This window comes from Lepidochelys kempii, chromosome 1 (genome assembly GCF_965140285.1).
Source record: "Lepidochelys kempii isolate rLepKem1 chromosome 1, rLepKem1.hap1, whole genome shotgun sequence".
NCBI lineage: Eukaryota > Metazoa > Chordata > Testudines > Cheloniidae > Lepidochelys > Lepidochelys kempii.
In genome coordinates, this window is record NC_136380.1 from 191,254,350 (window position 1) to 191,272,494 (window position 18,145).

Here is an 18,145-nt window from a genome sequence, read left to right on the forward strand (position 1 = left end):
GGGTCTCAATAACCCCGCATATGTACACTAGACCAGTGAAGCTAAATGGGGTAGAGACCACAGCACTGGTTGATTTGGGGAGTGCTATCATGCTTGTCTCAGGGAAGCCCGTGAAGTGTAGTCAGCTGCTGTGGGCGACTGAGGTAGCAGCAGGTGTAGTCCCTAAACTCCCATACCCAGTGCTCACAGGGAGGGACTTCCCAGGGTTTGGAGACTTACTCCTGGTAGGGGAATTGGAGAAAGGGGGAAGCTCTGAAAGTAGTGAGGCATCCACCGTAGATTGTCAACCCCCAACCTTCTCTGAAATATCCCCAGATTTCTTCTCCACTCCCAGACAGCGTAGAAAGACGAAAAGGGAAAGAAGGGCAGCTAAGGCCTTGGGAACCCGAATACTGGCCCAAAGTCAGAGGGTAGCTTTCGCAGGTAGGCGGACCTGAGCAGCTGAAAAGGAGGCCACCCAGGAGGGAGAAGCACCCGAGTCTGACCCACACCTTAACGCCTCTGAACCAGTAGCGGTAACAGAGATTGGCCCCCTAGATCTCGGGCAGATTAGCCCCGGGACAGGAAATTTTGGATGGGACCAGGCTGAAGACCCAAGGTACGACAACATTAGGAAGGAGGTGACCGAAATAGATGGGGTCCCCGTGGAAGGGAAAGCCCAGGGACCAGGACCCTACTTCATAATGAAGAAGGATCTCTTATACCGGGTTGCATCAGTACAGGGGCAGAAGGTACAGCAGATCCTAGTATCTCAAAAACACCAGAATGCTGTATTAAGTCTGGTCCATAGTCATCTTTTTGGGGGGCATTTGGGGGTAGAGAAGACCCTGGCATGGGTCCTGCGACGATTCTTCTGGCCCGGAGTACATGAAGAAGTGCGGAGGTACTGTGCGTCCTGCCCGGAGTGTCAGCTGCACAGTCCCCGTCCCCACTTGAGGGCACCTTTAGTACCCCTTCTCATCATAGAGGTCCCCTTTGAGCGAAGAGAAATGGATCTAGTGGGATCCCTGGAGAAGACAGCCCGGGGCCACCAATATATACTTGTCATTCTGGATTATGCTACTCGCTACCCAGAAGCCATCCCCCTGTGGAACATGGCCTCTAAAACGATGGCTAAAGAGTTGGTGGGGATCTCTGCCCAAGTGGGACTACCAAAGGAGATATTAACAGACCAAGGTACCCCATTTATGTCGAAGCTAATGAAGGACCTCTGTACGCTGCTCCATATACATACCCTGAGAACTTCAGTCTATCATCCACAGACCGATGGGCTGGTAGAAAGGTTTAACCGAACCCTCAAGGCAACGATAAGGAAAGTGGTAAGTCGAGACGGGAAGGATTGGGACACCCTACTACCCTACCTTATGGTTGCAATCTGGGAGTACCTCAGGCCTCAACGGGGTTTTCCCCCTTTGAATTATTATACGGACACCACTCCCGTGGCATACTATATATTGCAAAAGAAATCTGGGAAGAGGAACTCAATGAGGGGAGAAATATAATTGACCATGTGTTGCAGATGTGAGAATGGATAGCCTGGGTCACCGCTATTGTATGGGAACATTTGGAAAAGGCGCAGGAGGCCCAGCGAACCCATTACAATTGCCAGACAAAAGTCTGACAATTCCAACCAGGGGATCGGGTGATGGTGGTGGTACACACGGCAGAAAGCAAGCTTTTGGCCAATGGCAGGGGCCCTATGAGGTGGTTGAACCCGTGGGGGAAGTAATCTACAAGGTGCGGCAGCCAGGACGCCAGAAACAAGGACAAATTTATCACATTAACCTCTTAAAGCCTTGGCACCAACGAGAGGTGTGTGTAGTGTACCAAGAGACCCCGCTCCAGGGAAATAACATGCAGGAGTAGATCAGGATATCCACTGATCTGACACCAAACCAGAAGGAGGTGGTAACTTAGATGATCAACTGATACCAGGATGTGTTTTCAATCAAACCAGGTCGGACCACCAAAGCATATCACCACATTATCACAGATCTTGGGGCAAAGGTAACTTTAAGGCCCTATCGGGTCCCAGCGGCAAAAAGGGAGGAGATCAAGGCAGAGGTAAAAAGGATGTTGGAGCTGGGAGTCATCGAAGAGTCCCACAGTCAGTGGTCAAGCCCGATTGTGTTGGTGCCCAAACCTGATGGCACCACTAGGTTTTGTAATGACTTTCGCCAGCTGAATGAGATATCCAAATTTGATGCATACCCCATACCCCGTATCGATGAGTTAGTTGACTGCCTGGGCAATGCCCAATTTTTGACCACCCTTGATTTAACAAAGGGATACTGGCAGATTCCCCTTGCCAAAGATGCGAAAGAAAAGATGGCACTCTCTACATCAGAGGGTCTGTTTCAATATACTGTTCTTCCTTTTGGACTGCATGGGGCACCTGCCACCTTCCAGCGTCTTATGGACAAGCTCCTACAGCCCCATACCAGTTATGCAGCAGCATACCTGGATGATGTGATTATTTACACCCCCAACTGGGAAACCCACTTAGGAAAGGTGGAAGCGGTTCTGACCATGCTAAGACGGGCTGGACTCACAGCCAACCCAGCCAAGTGTGCAATAGGGCTAGCCGAGGCTAAATACCTTGGCTACATTGTAGGAAGGGGCATGGTCAAGTTCCAACTAAACAAACTAGAGGCTATCCAAAATTGTCCCCAGCCAAATCAGAAAAAGCAAGTCCGGGCATTCCTGGGTGTGGTGGGGTACTACCGATGATTTATTCCCCATTTTGCTACCAGAGCGAGTCCCCTGACAGACCTGATAAAAGCCCGGGTTCCAGACATGGTGAAGTGGACAGATGCCGCAGAGAAAGCATTCATGGATCTACGGACAGCCCTCTGCAGTAACCCTGTGCTTATAGTTTCTTCAACAAAGAATTCATTTTACAAACAGATGCATCTGAAGTATGATTGGGAGCTGTCCTATCGCAGATGGTTGGAGATGAAGAACACCCAATCTCTACCTCAGCAGGAAACTCCTCCAGAGAGAGCAGAAGTATGCTGTGGCTGAAAGAGAGTGCCTAGCTGTGAAATTAGCCATGGAAACACTATGTTATTACCTTCTGGGACGATGGTTTATCCTTGTGACCGACCAGGCACCCCTCCAGTGGATGCAGCGAAATAAAGAGAAGAACGCAAGGGTGACCAGATGGTTCCTGTCCCTACAATCTTTCCAATTCACCATACAACACCGGGCTGGAAGCCACCATGGCAATGCAGATGGCTTGTCATGAAAACACTGCCTGATGTCCCAAGTTGCCCAATCCCACAGTGTTGAGCAGAGGGGGAGATATGTGACAGGGTCGGGCCAGATGGCTGCAGGAGAGTAATAGAAGGCAGATATATTAGCCCCAGGTTAAGTAGGTCCCTTTTCCCTGGGTAAGGTAACAGGGAAGGTTCCAGAACAATCAGGAACCTTCTGGAGACAATTAAGACAGACAGACTGATTAGAATACCTGCAGCCAATCAAGAAGCTGCTAGAATCAATTAAGGCAGGCTAATCAGGGCACCTGGGTTTAAAAAGGAGCTCACTTCAGTTTGTGGTGTGTGTGTGTAAGGAGCTGGGAGCAAGAGGCACTAGGAGCTGAGAGTGAGAATGCGGACTGTTGGAGGACTGAGGTGTACAAGCATTATCAGACACCAGGAGGAAGGTCCCATGGTGAGGATAAAGGAGGTGTTGGGAGGAGGCCATGGGGAAGTAGCCCAGGGAGTTGTAGCTGTCGCACAGCTGTTCCAGGAGGCACTCTAGACAGCTGCATTCCACAGGGCCCTGGGCTGGAACCCGGAGTAGAGGGTGGGCCCAGGTTCCCCCCAAACCTCCCAACTCCTGGTCAGGCACAGGAGGAGTCGACCTGGACTGTGGGTTCATGAAAACGGCCAAACTGAGGGCTGCCGTGAAGCTCCAAGGTGAGCAAATCCGCCAATAAGTGCAAGACACACCAAGGTAGAGAAGGAATTTTGTCACAATTTGTATTGTTACACAGTCTGTAATCACGTGAGTGCATATTATGATTTCTGACAGAACTTTGCTTTTCATTCAGGGCATTATCTAAAGCCCAGTGAAGCTGAGTGGGAATCCTGCCATCGACTTAAACAGGTTTTGGATTAGGTTTTCAGGGAATAGTGTGGAACACTGAACAACACAGCAGACTAAAATCACTGAATTATATGCAACAAATACTTGAATCAGCATGTGTGTATATATCAGAGCAATCATTGGTCTTGCAGTCTTGAATGACCAAAGTTTTATTCAAGGTATACAATTTGAGATAGATAGTATATACAATATTTATATGCATTTCATATGCTTCAGCAGACACCATAACATATACAGTATATACAGAAACAAGAGCTGATAATATATCTCCTTTTGGGGTTCAATGTCTATTTCACCGTTATGAATTTGAGGGATAGTGTCATTCAACCATGACAGAATCAAGGCAAGGTCTGTAGTCAGAGCTGAGGTCACCCTAACAAATGAAAATAAAACTGGTGCTTCTCCCAAGGAGAGAGTTTACTTCTGGCACACTAGTTGTTTTGCCTTGTGTAAATCTTGGTAACACGGGGAGCATTCAGGTTTTGTTAGGCCCATTACCAGCTTTAAAAGGAAAGAAGAATAAAATAAGCAAAACATTGCAGGAGTGGGGAAAGAGGATGTGCTAACAGAGCTTGGCAACACAAAATTTCTACACCTCATGGTGAGAGGTTATTCTCTAAACATCTTGCATTTAAACTCTTGGCTCAACTTAACAGTTTACCATTATTTGGATAGAGCTTGGTATGATGTATAGGCTACCTACCAATATCAGCAAGCATCAGTGCATTAAAGCTATTAATTTAGTCCTCATAAAAACAATTTACGGTTGTAATTGCTAGTGAATCATTCTTTTCCCAAAGCTGGAATGTACTAAATAACATTTCTGCTTTCTTCAATAAATCCCCAAACAAATCTGATTGTAAAGGGTCAAAACAGAATACCAGATTTCTAGATGCCTTTGTGAGCACACAACACACCCCAAAATAAAAGAAACAATGAAAGATACAACATGGGACAAGAGTTCATGGTGACTGAGAGTAAAGCAATAGCAAAGACAAATTGATGACAGGACAAGATCAACACTGTGCCATCAACCTTGTACTTACTCGGAGGAAGCTGTCCAGAGAGCCATTCTCCATATACTCAGTAACAATCATAACCGGTTTACCTGAAAATACATTAAAAGCACCAAGTAAGCATTTAAAGAGAAATACAAAATTCACAATACATGAAAAATGGTTTGTGTATTTAAGAAATTTGCTTCCAAATGTTTTTTCCTCTAAATACAGTTTGTTTTACTTTTAAAAAGAAACGAAGAAGAAACACAAAGAAAGGAGGTTCATGAGACAAATACAGCACTTGTAAACAGTAAATGCAACTCCATTGAAGCCAGCAGAAATGCACCCACTTGTACCAGGGCTCAGTCTAGACCCATTTGATTTGTAACAGTTCATGTATAAAGAAATAAGGATTGGTATTTCTGCCTTGCATTATCACTACACCACAGTCACACCCAGTAATGCAGGGCCCATATTAGGTGCTCACATGGTAGTGAGTGTGGTAAAGGAACATACACAAAACAGAACATTAGTGGTGCTCCCATTCAGTGTCCCTATTCTGTGTTTTAACATTCTCTCTGATAACACCCTGGCTATGATATCTTTTGCCCTATTTACGATAGGGCGGATTCTCTGATCAGCAAAGTCATAAAGTGAGAGGAGAAGGCCAATGGAAAATTCCCCCTGTGCATGGAAACTCTCTGACAATGAACAGACTCCTGCACCAACTCCCCCGACCTCCCTGCGGTGTATCAGGATGAAGTGGGGCAAGGCAGGGTGTGAAGGCCACAGTGGAGCTCCACTTTGACCCATCTGCCATTGATGTAAATTAGAGTTGCTCCCCTATAACTCTAATTTGTGCCAGGGCTGGGCAGCTTAGGATCAGGGAGCCACAACCAGCTCTCTGATACATCTCCCTCTCTATTGAAGTGAGCTTGGATGTAGTTGAGAATCTGGACCTATATGTCGACTTTATGTTGCAGCAGGGTACTCTGCAAAGAAACAACCCCATGCTCATGCTGATGTCCTCTTCCAGAGCACATCATTTGAAGGTTCTCTGGTCAGCTCTGGTCTGAATTATCACCTGGGAACCCAAAAGCCACTAATCCACTGAGCAACCCACGAAGCCTCTTAGGGCAAAATCCCCCTTTCCCCTGTTTCTTAGAGTGTCTTCTATAGAGCAAACAATGCAGCAATCAAGACATGGATCAGACTATAATACATTCAAGAGTTTTAATTATTAATAAGGGTATCACACCAGCGCACAATTTATCTAGGCAATGCACTTTATGCACAACGCGTTCCTACCTCGTTAAAATAAGCCATTTACAATATGCTTGAAAAGCCCTTGTTCTACTGCCAAAACCATCGTTAAATGATATCCTTTACATCGTTACCCTTTACACATGGAGATACAGTTTGAGTCTAAGGAGTACGACACATGAGATAACTCACAATTACCATAAACAGAGCACTAGGGTGTGTATTTAGCAAGGTAATTAAGCATATGGTTAATTCAAAGTCTGAGAGTATTCCCATTAGCTTCAATGAGACTATTTTGTGCTCAAAGATAGGCATGTGCATAAGTACCTTGCTCAACTGTGGCCTAAGCTAACCAGCATTATGAGCAGACACTGAGTTTCTTGACATGAAAAACAAACAAAACAATTCACTCTCAAGTAAGATGAAGTACTTACTAATGCCAAGCATTCAAAAATCATGAGTCAGGCCTCAAAAACACCTGAGATTGGCTTAAAAATCATAAGATTATTTTTTTAAAAATGGGTTCTTTCTATTTGCCTTCTGGTTTCTGAACCATTAGGGTACACTCAGGTCACACTACCAATCTTTTCTCTGTCAAAACAAGGGTAGAACCTTTTTTTTTTAAAAAATGAAAGCTGAGATTCTCATCTAATAAATTGACTCCAGAATCTTAGGCTTTAAGAAAAAACACCAAATTTCGCAAGACCTGGGACAAAATCCTGAGAATTGGCAACACGGATGATGATACCCCACTAACTTGCCCCAAAATCCTCTCAGAAGCATGTATGTATATCTGCAGCTGCACAACTTCCATAGCACTGAGACCTTGCTTTTCTGGCCAGAACTCTTATTTCAGGCAGGCTCCTTCTGCCTTATCTTGCTGCTCTTCATGGCTTGTCTGGTAAGAGGGTGCCACACAAATGAATCCCACCTCCTGAAGTTTTCCTGACCCTACCCTGTTTTTTTTCTCCACCCATCCCTTAACCTCTGACTCATCCACAACTTCTGGTACTGTAGCTGAACCCACAAAATGGAGTCATGTATACGATCTCCTTTTAAAATTGTCTTTAAATTTTGCATATGTTTCTCTGTTTATATACAAGCGTATTTGATACCCTGCACCCCAAATTGTAAGCCTTACTAAGATACACTTTCAGTAGTTTATAAAAAAAATGATTATTTCCCCAGTGGATACAATGTACAGTACAGCTGGCAGTAAATATCCCTTAAAGTTGCTCAGGGAAAATTCAGTGTGTACTACAATTTGACCTTTGTAAAACCATTCTTTTTGCATCAAAAATGGGGACTTATGTGGAATTTCACATATTAAAGAGAGACGAATAAAAAAAAAGATAATATAGTGACGTTTCTAGACAAAAGTCACTGTTCTGTTAATTTAATATCATCTGTGTCTATGTATCCTGTGACCGACTCAATTGTACAGGGGGTCATCTTCATGACATTTCAATGGGCAGTTGCTTTGATTCCAGTGGTGCTCATCTTCTTTCTGGGACCCATGTGAGGTAGAGCAGTGCTATTATATCCAGACAGACAGGGGGCAGAGGCACAGCAAGGCCAAGTGACTTGTTTAAGGTCACACTGGAAGGCCATGGCAGAGCAGGAAATCAAAGGTGGGTTTCCTATGTCCCAGGCAAATGCCCCAACCACAAGGCCATCCATCCGTTCCTCATATCAACCTATGAATTTAATTATTTAATAATGCGTTCCAAAGTTTGCTTTATCTGTCCTTTTGCCGTGGAGGAGAAGATGGGTGAAAGTGGGCAATGTAGATATTTAGAGGAGATGTATTGTTACTTCATGTGCCGTGCAAGAAGACATGGGAGTTTAAAAGCATGACAACAGCTTGCATAGTATTCACAACCATAGAGCAGCTTCTGAAGGCTTGTTTACCTGGGGGACTAATGTGCACTACCGGAGTGTGATTTCTAAAGCACACTTGCTTTTGTGCATTAGTAAGTCCATGTAGATTCTGCTAGTGTGCCTTAAAGGTTCTGTACTATGGTTTAATGTTCTGCTGGTTGAAAGAACACCAAGTTCAAGTGCACTAGTTAACCTTTAAGTTGCACCAGCAGGGTCTCACGAACCAATGAATGTGCAACACATTAGCGCTGTTTAGAAATCATACCCCTGTAGTGATCATTACCTCACCATGTAGACAAACCCTAAGGGTAAGCAATGGCCCCGCCCCACCCCTCAATGTGTTATCGAACATAATTAAGTACATGAGGATCACAAAGCGAAAGCTGCACAAATGGTAAAAATTAAAGTTAGCTGGAAACATTCCACTTAATTGTTTTTTCCCCTCCAAAAATGCAATTTCCATAACATTGAAATTTGCAACAGGGAAAATTAGATTTTGCAGAAATTGTTTTACATTTTTTTTGTTGGGAATATCAAATTGAAATATTTCATTTTGTTGAACCAAATTGAAATATTTCATTTTGGGTCAGTTAAACAATAATCTGGGTCCACCTGAGCCATCACAGTGCTTTGTGGGAGTTGTAATTCGGGAGCTTAGTACGTTCATTCCCCTCTTTGGCCCGGGTTCCCTGGCTGGAATACATTACATACATCATGGCAATCATATGACCATGGTGCATCACAACAGACATAGTTTGTCTTCCTGTATCTCTTGCTATAACTGGGGTGGACAAAATCTGTGTGTCCACAACTTTGACCTTGTATCCAATTATTCTGCAGCCTTTCAGCCTGGTGAAGAGAGAGAAGAATATAGGCTCTCCAACAACCTTCTGTTGATTGTTTTCAATCAGGTTGTCAAGCAAGGTACAGTAAGATAGAGAGAGAACACATATGCGAACAGCAAACAGTTGTTATTGGTAACACTAATAGCAAAGTGTTACTGATAATCTATGGAGACTGACGGTATCTCTACAAATTCTCAGACTCAAATGTAATGTAGCATCAGAACTGGGCTATCCACAAAGTTTATAGGATAAATTTATGCTCTTATGAAACTGAAGTATTGTATCATCTTCAAATGCCTGGTTACCATACAAATTCAATTTAATGATGTGTCAAAAGTCTGAGATTAGTTAAGGCAAGAAGGAAAACCTTTCAAATTATTAAAATAACATCTCCCTCTCTTATTTGTCCTCCCATATGCTGAGTGCATTGAGTGCAGATTTTCACCCACATTCAGTTGGAAATGTATATGTAATCAGAAACATATGCTCCAAAGTAAAGCTGCGTACTTTCAAAGGAACATTCTGCATTCATTTATCAAAATGCAGCCATTTATATACGATAACAACTTGTGTCAACAGTGTTTCAGAAATTTATTATACTAACAGGCTACAAATTGCCGTAAATTATTAGTAAACTAAGGAGAACATGTGTGCTGGCTATTAAGACTACTGCCTATAGGGCACCCTTGAGACCAGTGTAGAAGGAAAGTTCTGAACAGAAACAAATATGAAACAGGGGAATAATTCAGTGCTGGAACAAAGAATCGAGGTCTTATTTAGCTAATGCACCTCAGCACATCTCTGGTGTATTGTAAGGCACATTGCCCCATGATAGTTTCCAAGTGGTCACTTTTAGATATGGTAGTCATTGCAAATTACTAGGTTTTGCTTCAAAGGTTATGATGAATATGAAAAGTCAATTAATTGCTGAAAAAGATTTTGGTTAATGAAGAAAGGGTCACATTGTCTATTTATCATGTTACATATACCGGGAATGATCCTGTAAATTCTCCATAAACGGACCCTCCACTGCCTGTTTATCAACTCCCATTCATTGCCTGAAGAGTGCGTGGGACGCTGTTAAATGCTACATAATTGCTATTAAAAATGATTATACAGTGTTGCAAACCTGTCATTCAAATGCAGCAGCCCAGGCAAATATGTGCCAAGGCAGAAACTTAGAGGACAGTGTGTCTTCTTTAAGTATCTTGAATAGCGTGATATAAATTGGGAAAATAAAGGGCTCTGGATGAATAATTAAATAGTACTAATTGTGTGTGTGTGTGTGTGTGTGTGTGTGTGTGTGCGTTCCACGAGCTTGATTGATTATTAATGAAAAAAAGATATTTTATTTGCCCATTCAAAAAAAAAAATCACTCCACCAGAATGGATGTGCAGAATTTTGTAAGGCTTCCAAAATACACAAAAGGGATCTCCATGCATGGAGAGCTAGAAGGACAGAATCCATTATTTTCCCAATTTATAATCTCATTATTCAAAATATGTAAAGAATATGCTCTATTCCGTAGGTCTCTGCTGATTTAAAAACATAGGAGACTCAAATCTTGCCTTCTTGTACTTAAATATGACCATCTATATCACAGACCTTTGGTATTCAACACCTGCTACTGAAACAGTTAATAGCCTATTGGAATAAACCAAGAATATAACTGATTAGAGAACTTGCTGAAACCCAGTTGCATAGGAGTACAGCAAGAGTTAGCTATTCAAAGAGTGTATCCGCAGCACACAGTCAGTGATGCACAAAATTGTGTGTGCAGAGAAAAAAAAATTTCAGAAGTGTCACTGGATTATTTTGTGTCACTGAACATAAGGGATTTGCTCTGCTCAATTGTGTGCAGAAAACCATCATCAGAATTTCAAGAAATTCAGGGAATTCTAAATGCAACTCTGACTTTATAAAGTAGCTTGTTAGACATAAGCATGAGATACATGGGATTTATACAGGCAGATTTGGCAGCCTTTTCAGACTTACTTAGATTGTGAGCTCTAAATCAAAGAATAAATTATTTGTCATCTCAAGAAGTAAAGCGTGTTTTGACAGATCAGACCCAGATATGACATTTCTATTTGAACTGTGTAAATTAGCTATATTTTACATGACTTTACCTAGTTTTATACTGTTTATTTTTAGATATGCCATGTCTCTGCTTTTATTTGATTGCCTGTGGGCTTGTGTAAACAAACAAGAAGTCTACACCTATGGCAGCATTTAGACTATATACACTGCATGCCCCATCTAGCACGGGTATAAATAGCAGTGTTGATGGTCAGGCACTGCCCAGGCAAGTAAATTAAAGACATGCCAGAAGCTTAGGGTATGTACCCTTCCTGGCTCTCTACACACCAAAGTAGCACCCTTCCTTTTCATACCGTTATTTTTTAGCAATATCGTGTCCCACTGCCTTCCCACTGCTGGAGCCTTTCCATGCTTCAGGAAAAGAATTCAGCAGCAGCAGTGAAAAGCAGAGAAAAGCTCTGGGAGGCAGTGGGGAAAAGCTCCAGCAGCTACCCACTGCAGGAGACTTTCTCTGCAACCACTCCCAGCAGAGCCTTTCACTGCCACATGTAGCCCCAAACCAGTATGGACGCGGCCTACTTTTCACTGAGGTGTGTAGCTTACACATATCTTAGGCACTGCTGCCAGTGTACAAGGCCCTAGTTCTCAGCAAGCAGCACAAATCTACCCTGCACCAGCCTGCCATGCACAAAGAGTTGCATAGCAAGCTCTGATCTACACTGCTTTGAAACAGGAGTAGATGAAATGGCACCTGGAGTATGCATTCCCCACACAGACCTTGGTGCATTGCAGGCTTGTGTGGGGTAGATTTACATCCCAGCTTGTCACCAACTATGTGTTTGTGTAAACAAGCCCTTTGTCCCAGTCAGTTGTGAACTTCTGGAGTTACCTTTACACATTTTGGAAAACTTCTCCCAAGCAATTTCAATAACAGCGGAAACATTTATTAAAATAAGTATACAACCAATTATATCAATTTAAGTTGGAAGAGGTTCCTCACCCCAGCTCCAAGCAAAGCTACTCACTGAAAGAGTCAAAACGTTGCTCCTTCCAGGGGTTTGTTTTATTGATTGTCTCCTACAGAATTAAATAGGGAAGGGTAATCTTTCTGTACAATTTTCAAATTAATCCACAGAATTCTAGAGTGGGGATATAATTTTCTATTAAATTCTGTAGGCTTTTAAGGGTAATTCCTATAGGTGCCTTGTGGTCTCATACCTCTTAACTCCTACAGGACTTTTCCATGAAGGTGGACCTTACATTGGATTTGTAGTTCAAAAAGTTCAGCTGGGGTAACTGTATTTAGATTTTACAACCCGAAAACAAACCAGTCGTGGTATTTTTATCTGTCCCTTCTTTACCCTTTCTAATTTTCTCCTTCATTTCTTGTTTCAAGGCCTCCAGGTGGGAGAAAGAACTTGTCTAAAGCGTGTTTTAAATATTTTCAGCAGCCACCTAAGGAGACCCATTTTGAATGGGGCAGGGAAGGCAGGACTAGAGCCTGTGTTCCCCTGGGAGGTCAGGGAAAAGCACCCCAAGCCTCTAAAGTATAGCACAGCTGAGGAGGAGGGGAACAGGAAGGCAGTGCTCACTGGGAGATTAGGGGGCTGGCCGGCAGGCAGTCACACCTGCTCACCGATTGCTGAGCAACCAGTCCTATCTGCCTGTCTCTATGCCTCTTCCTTCTGACCTTTAGTTCTGTCAGTAACAGGAAAAGAAACGTGGCTGTATCGCGCCATTCCTCCTTTCTATCTCTCTCCCCACCGGACACCTCCCAGAGGAAGAGATTATGGGTGAAACTCTGGCCCACTCATAACAATAGCAGTTGTGGTATAGACTTCAAAAGGGCCAGGATTTCAGCCCGTGTGTCCTCACCATAAACAGATGTGCAACATCTGAGGAAGAACAGAAAGGGGATGAAGTCAGCTGGAGAGGACATGGGAAGGCAGCAATCGAAAAGCTTTGTAGGGCTAGCAGGGAGCTCAGCAAAGAGTGGGGGCATGTGCAACAGCATCCAGCCTGCTCATATTCTCAGAAGTTCTCCACCTGCCACCTATAAATCTTTTTGAAGCCTGAAGAGTGCTTCTTAACAGCCCACACCCCCCACATCTCCAGGTTGCATGACAAGCTTGTGGGTGGGAGCATGGGTACCCATCCTTCCCCGTTACCACTTTCACAAACATCAGCATGGTCTGAGGATGGTTATTTTTGTTAGTGTTTTAAGACTAATGCCACAATCTAGGAAAGCACTTTAGCACATACTTATCTTGTTTAACTCAAGCAGTACTTGTGGGACCTCAACCTGGTGTCTGTATCAACACAATCTGACAAATGATTTTAATAAATCATAAATATCAGTGAAAATGTATTTTTAGCCACAGATTTGGAATTACGTCTGTTTGGCAATAAAGGAAATAGTTGCAGCGATAAAATTATTACTAGTAAAATAAATGTTCCGATTTAAAACTCTGGGTCAAGACTTTAAAGGTGACTATTGACTTGGAGTGCCCAACTTGAAGCATCTTGAAAAGGGGCCTCCTTTTCATAAAGTACTAAGCACCTATCCTCCGAAAATCAGATGGGGCTCAAGTTGGGCACCAAAAATTTGAGGCGCTCAAAGTTTCTTAAAAATCTTGGATTTGGTACTTAAAACTATTACTATTAATGACTTCAGAAATGTCATGAGACTGTTCATTAAATCTATGTTAATGATAATAGCCTAATGATTTAGATTAAAAATGATGCATATTGCTTGCATCCAATTAGAAGACCTTAGGAAATCAGGCTCCATAACTCCAAAGAGATTATCAGCAAGAGCCTGTTGGCTGCTTTATAGCAATTAGCTCTGGAGTGCTAAATTGGTTAGTATAATCTGTCAGTTTATAATTTAGCTACAACACTCTCTTTCTTTCACCAGCATGCGCTACCTCAATGGAAGCTTACCTAGTCCTGCTCATCTGAGTATTTGTTTCCCACTTCTGAGGTAATTTAATGTAAATCATCAAAGCAAAGGTGCACATTTCCCTTGTTAGAACTTTAGAGGAGTGAAATAGTTTGAACACATTCTAGTAAGGCAACTGCATAAAACAATTCTGGTGGGTTCTCAGAATGTGCCTTTTAAAAAGCTAGTTTATTGAAACTGTTCAGCATCCCCACAGATGGTGTATACTCTGTGCTCTTACTTTTGGTGACAACTCCCTCGAGACGAATGATGTTAGGATGGTCAAACTGCCCCATGATGCTCGCCTCCCCCAAGAAATCTCTTCTCTGCTTTTCGGTGTAGCCAACTTTCAGGGTTTTGATTGCCACTGAAATTTCCTTTTTAGAAGGAAGCTTGAGGCGCCCACTGCACACTTCTCCAAATTCACCTAGCAAGGTGGAGGGGAGACAAAACATGAAATCTAGTTATTCCAGCTGGAACTTCAGAGAAAAGGCTTAGCGTTATAGAAAAGTCACTGAGGCAGTATCTTTAGTACACAAGACTGGAGGTCAGGAATCTGAGTTCTAATCATGAGACTCTCAGGCAGTCACTTAACTTTTCCATGCCTCAGTTCTCCGTCTGTAAAATTGTGTTAATGTCACTAAGCTATTTCACAGGTCCTGATGGCCCCAGAACAATGAGAGCAGAGAGTTCACTTCAGGTGCGAACTGATGCAGTGTAGGACAGCCGCAGGAGGACAAACTGAACTGGTATAGTTATAAGCAAAGCGGTGATGCATCTGCATGGACCTTGAATGGACATAATTCTGACCAATATAGAGTTAAGCCGATTTCAAAGCAGTTTAATTATTTCAGTGTAAGTGGTAAGATAAACCACTATAAGACAATTTGAGAATGGAAACCTGGCAGTATCTGCCAGAAAAAAGGAAGGTCGAATTGTGCAGCCTTCCCATGCAGACAGGCCCTTTGTAATATTAATCAGTAAGGACCTGATCTTGCAAACACTCAAAATGTGACTTCTATGAGACTACCATGGCAATAAACACCACACTTGATAGTGTTTGCAGGACTGAGTCCTTCATAAAGTGCTTTTGGATCATAAGATGGAAAACGGTAGATATTTTCTGAATATTTTTATGCATAATTTCCTGGATCAACTTTGTTCAGTGCATATCAGCAAAAAAGGACGAATTTATAATGCAGGATCCCCTCCAAAAAAATTCTTTCATGTTCCACTTTGACAAACACAAAATGTGTGGACAAATTGCTAGGTTATAATCTCACTCATGCTTTACTAAAATTCTGCATCTACTTAATGAATATAAAAACCATAAAACAATTGAACCAGGACACTTTTAACAACATAAAGAAAAGCTGCTATGGCAGCGGATTTTGACTCTCAGTAATCTAGAATCCAAATATTTTACAGGAATATTTCACATAATATAATGAACGGTGCATACAGTATCAAAGTTCCAATATTAATCTTTTTTCTATGCAATATAAAGAACATAATGAAAAATGTAGCGAAAATTGATAAATATGCATAAATTGCACGTTAGGTATATAGGTGACCACTCTTTTACAGTTTATGATTGTGGTAGTAAGTGCATGTGACTTCCCCCGGGTGGTTTAGTTAAAAGATATAGAAAACATTTTGTTGAACAGACAATAATGGAATTACAAAGACTTTTTTCTCCCATAGGCCACAGATGCATGGGGCTTTTTTTTTTTTATTGTCCACTCTATATTAATAATCACCTGGTCAGCTCTCTTCCTGAAAATGCTTTAGATTTAAATGGAATGCTGTCCCCTAAATATCATAGTCAGAAGTTCTTGTGTAGAAAAGTTTGGCTTGGAAAGGAACAAAAGCTATGGATTTGAATCTGTACTAGTTCATTTTCAGACTAATCAGGAATTTTGTTCATTTATGTGAATGATATAGCATGTTAAGAGCAATTGTTCATACATTAACTTCTTACTAGTTACAATGTAACAATCTAATGTGAATTAGGATGATCTAAACCTATGGACGACAAAAGCACTTTATAACACAGTGATTCATTCTAACATCAAGGAGTTGGTAAGCAATGTTGCTGAACACTAAAATGACTGAGAAGTGTGGGAATAAAATATTCTGAAGTCCACCCTTTATCTTGTGCATTGGTTTTAATAGGTTTAGTGCTCAGAGAAGCATGCTTGCTGGATTGACAATGCTAGTTCCTCCACATCTACCCATCAGTGTGCCTCCACCCTATCTTGGAGCTATCAACTCTAGGGTGAGGAGGGTCGTCATTCTCCACATCCACTAAATCCTTGCCTTGTCTTCTGAGATTGTGAACAATGGTGCCAAATGAGACTTCTTTGTTTTTGTTTTTGTTTTTTACACATAAGACTGCCTCGTTGTAAATTAACAGAGGTCACCAATTTAAATGACATACGCCAACATACATGTATCATAGGGCAACAATTTTTCATCAGCACTACTCTGGATTGAATTTGAACCAACAACCCAGAAGCAAAAGACTTCGTATCACATCACCAATCTCTGTACTATCCAGTCCTCTAGCTAGGAACTTGTTATACCATTAATAGCATAAAAATCAAAGTAAATTAAGGTGGAATGAAATGGTGTGTGGAAATATCTCTACATACATTGGTGTACACTATAATAATAATATACATTAGATTATACCCACATTCTCTACGTTATCTCTACCTACATATTGCAAAGCCACCTACAGGTTGAGAAAATATTGTTTTAAATCATTTCTGAGTTCTGTGGAGTGCTAAATTCTGTTCCAGAACTTACAGAAACCACAAAACTTCCTGATTAACCTCCCACCCCATGCTCTGCAAGCTAAAACTGTCAGTATGCTTTATTAAGAGCAAACAGCGCTTCAGTTCAGCTACTACCCTCAGCTCAATACTGTTAGAACACTCTGTGAGAGGAAGGCTTTAAAACAACAACAAGAATAAAAAAAAGTGCAATAAATCTTGTGATGTCCCAGCTTTGTATTTGCTTTTCTTTATGCTTTAATGATCTGCAAAGCTATAACAAGCTAGTCTCTTACAACTACTGTTTGGTCACTGCCAATAGGACTTGTATTTATGGTTTCAGAAGCTGGGCATTCAGGCATTCCATCCTTCATCTTTGACCAGAGTCACGAGTGAGCGGTTTATTTGATGTTTGTTTGATTTTTTTGTGAAGAAAAAGGTTATACTTGATGTCCTACATCTCTCTGTACCATTTAGCACCAACTTATGCAATTTGGACGTAAGATGAATTAAGATTATTTATAAAAGTACAATATTCTTATTTCAGACCCAGTTTGAAAATCCTATTGACCTGATTTTCAGAAGTGCTGAGCACTCACAAATCTAATTGAAGCCAATAGGAGCTGCAAGGCACTCAACACCTTTGAAAATCAGATCACATACCAGTCAGATGGTAGACCCGACTTGGCTGACTGCTTCATCTGTGAATATTGAGTTTACCTACATAAAACAATTTTGTTGGCTTTCATGTAAACACTGTTATGTTTTCTGAGCTGCCAAGAAAAACAAGTTAATCCTTGAATAGAGTGTAACAAGGCTCCTGGGGTGTTCTAACTGGATCAGCCTTTGGTCTCTAAGCATACAGTACAGGATGGACACTGTGAGAGACCAGCTAACCAACACCCATACTGACAAGCCAACTAAAACAATTATACCACACCTTTCTTCTATGCACCATTGCTCTATATCCACTTAGTGGTACCCACCTGAGAAAAATGGACTGGATTCCAGCTGAAAATAAGAGTGGTCACTATCTCAGTTTAGAAGGCAATGGGGCTGTGCATACTACTGAGAAAGGAGATAATGTGAGAGAGGTTTTAAGAAAGAATTCTAGTGGTTTTCCCTGAAATGCTTCAGTATCATTCCCTACTTAGGCCACATGCACAGAGTCTACATTACTTTGTCTTTCAGTCTGGCATGTCTCTTTGTCAGTAGAATGCTCATAGATATTATTGAAGGGCAATTCATGATTTAAATCAACTCAGGGAATACCAAATGTTTCTGTTAAA

The 18,145-nt window shown here is 41.8% G+C and overlaps 1 protein-coding gene across 3 annotated transcripts in view; it reads right to left on the bottom strand.

The window, feature by feature from the left end:
* EPHA3 (EPH receptor A3) overlaps positions 1-18,145 on the bottom strand; it is a 305,552-nt gene that overhangs the window by 38,697 nt on the left and 248,710 nt on the right. For 2 of the 3 annotated variants that reach the window (XM_078848068.1, XM_073305634.2), the window contains exons 11-12: positions 14,321-14,506; positions 5,157-5,218 (exon numbers count right to left, since the gene is read on the bottom strand). In XM_078848068.1, coding sequence (XP_078704194.1) covers positions 5,157-5,218; positions 14,321-14,506 — 248 coding nt within the window. Of the gene's footprint in view, positions 1-4,287; positions 4,612-5,156; positions 5,219-14,320; positions 14,507-18,145 lie in introns of those variants that run through there. The other variant, XM_073305645.2, reaches the window with a different exon arrangement.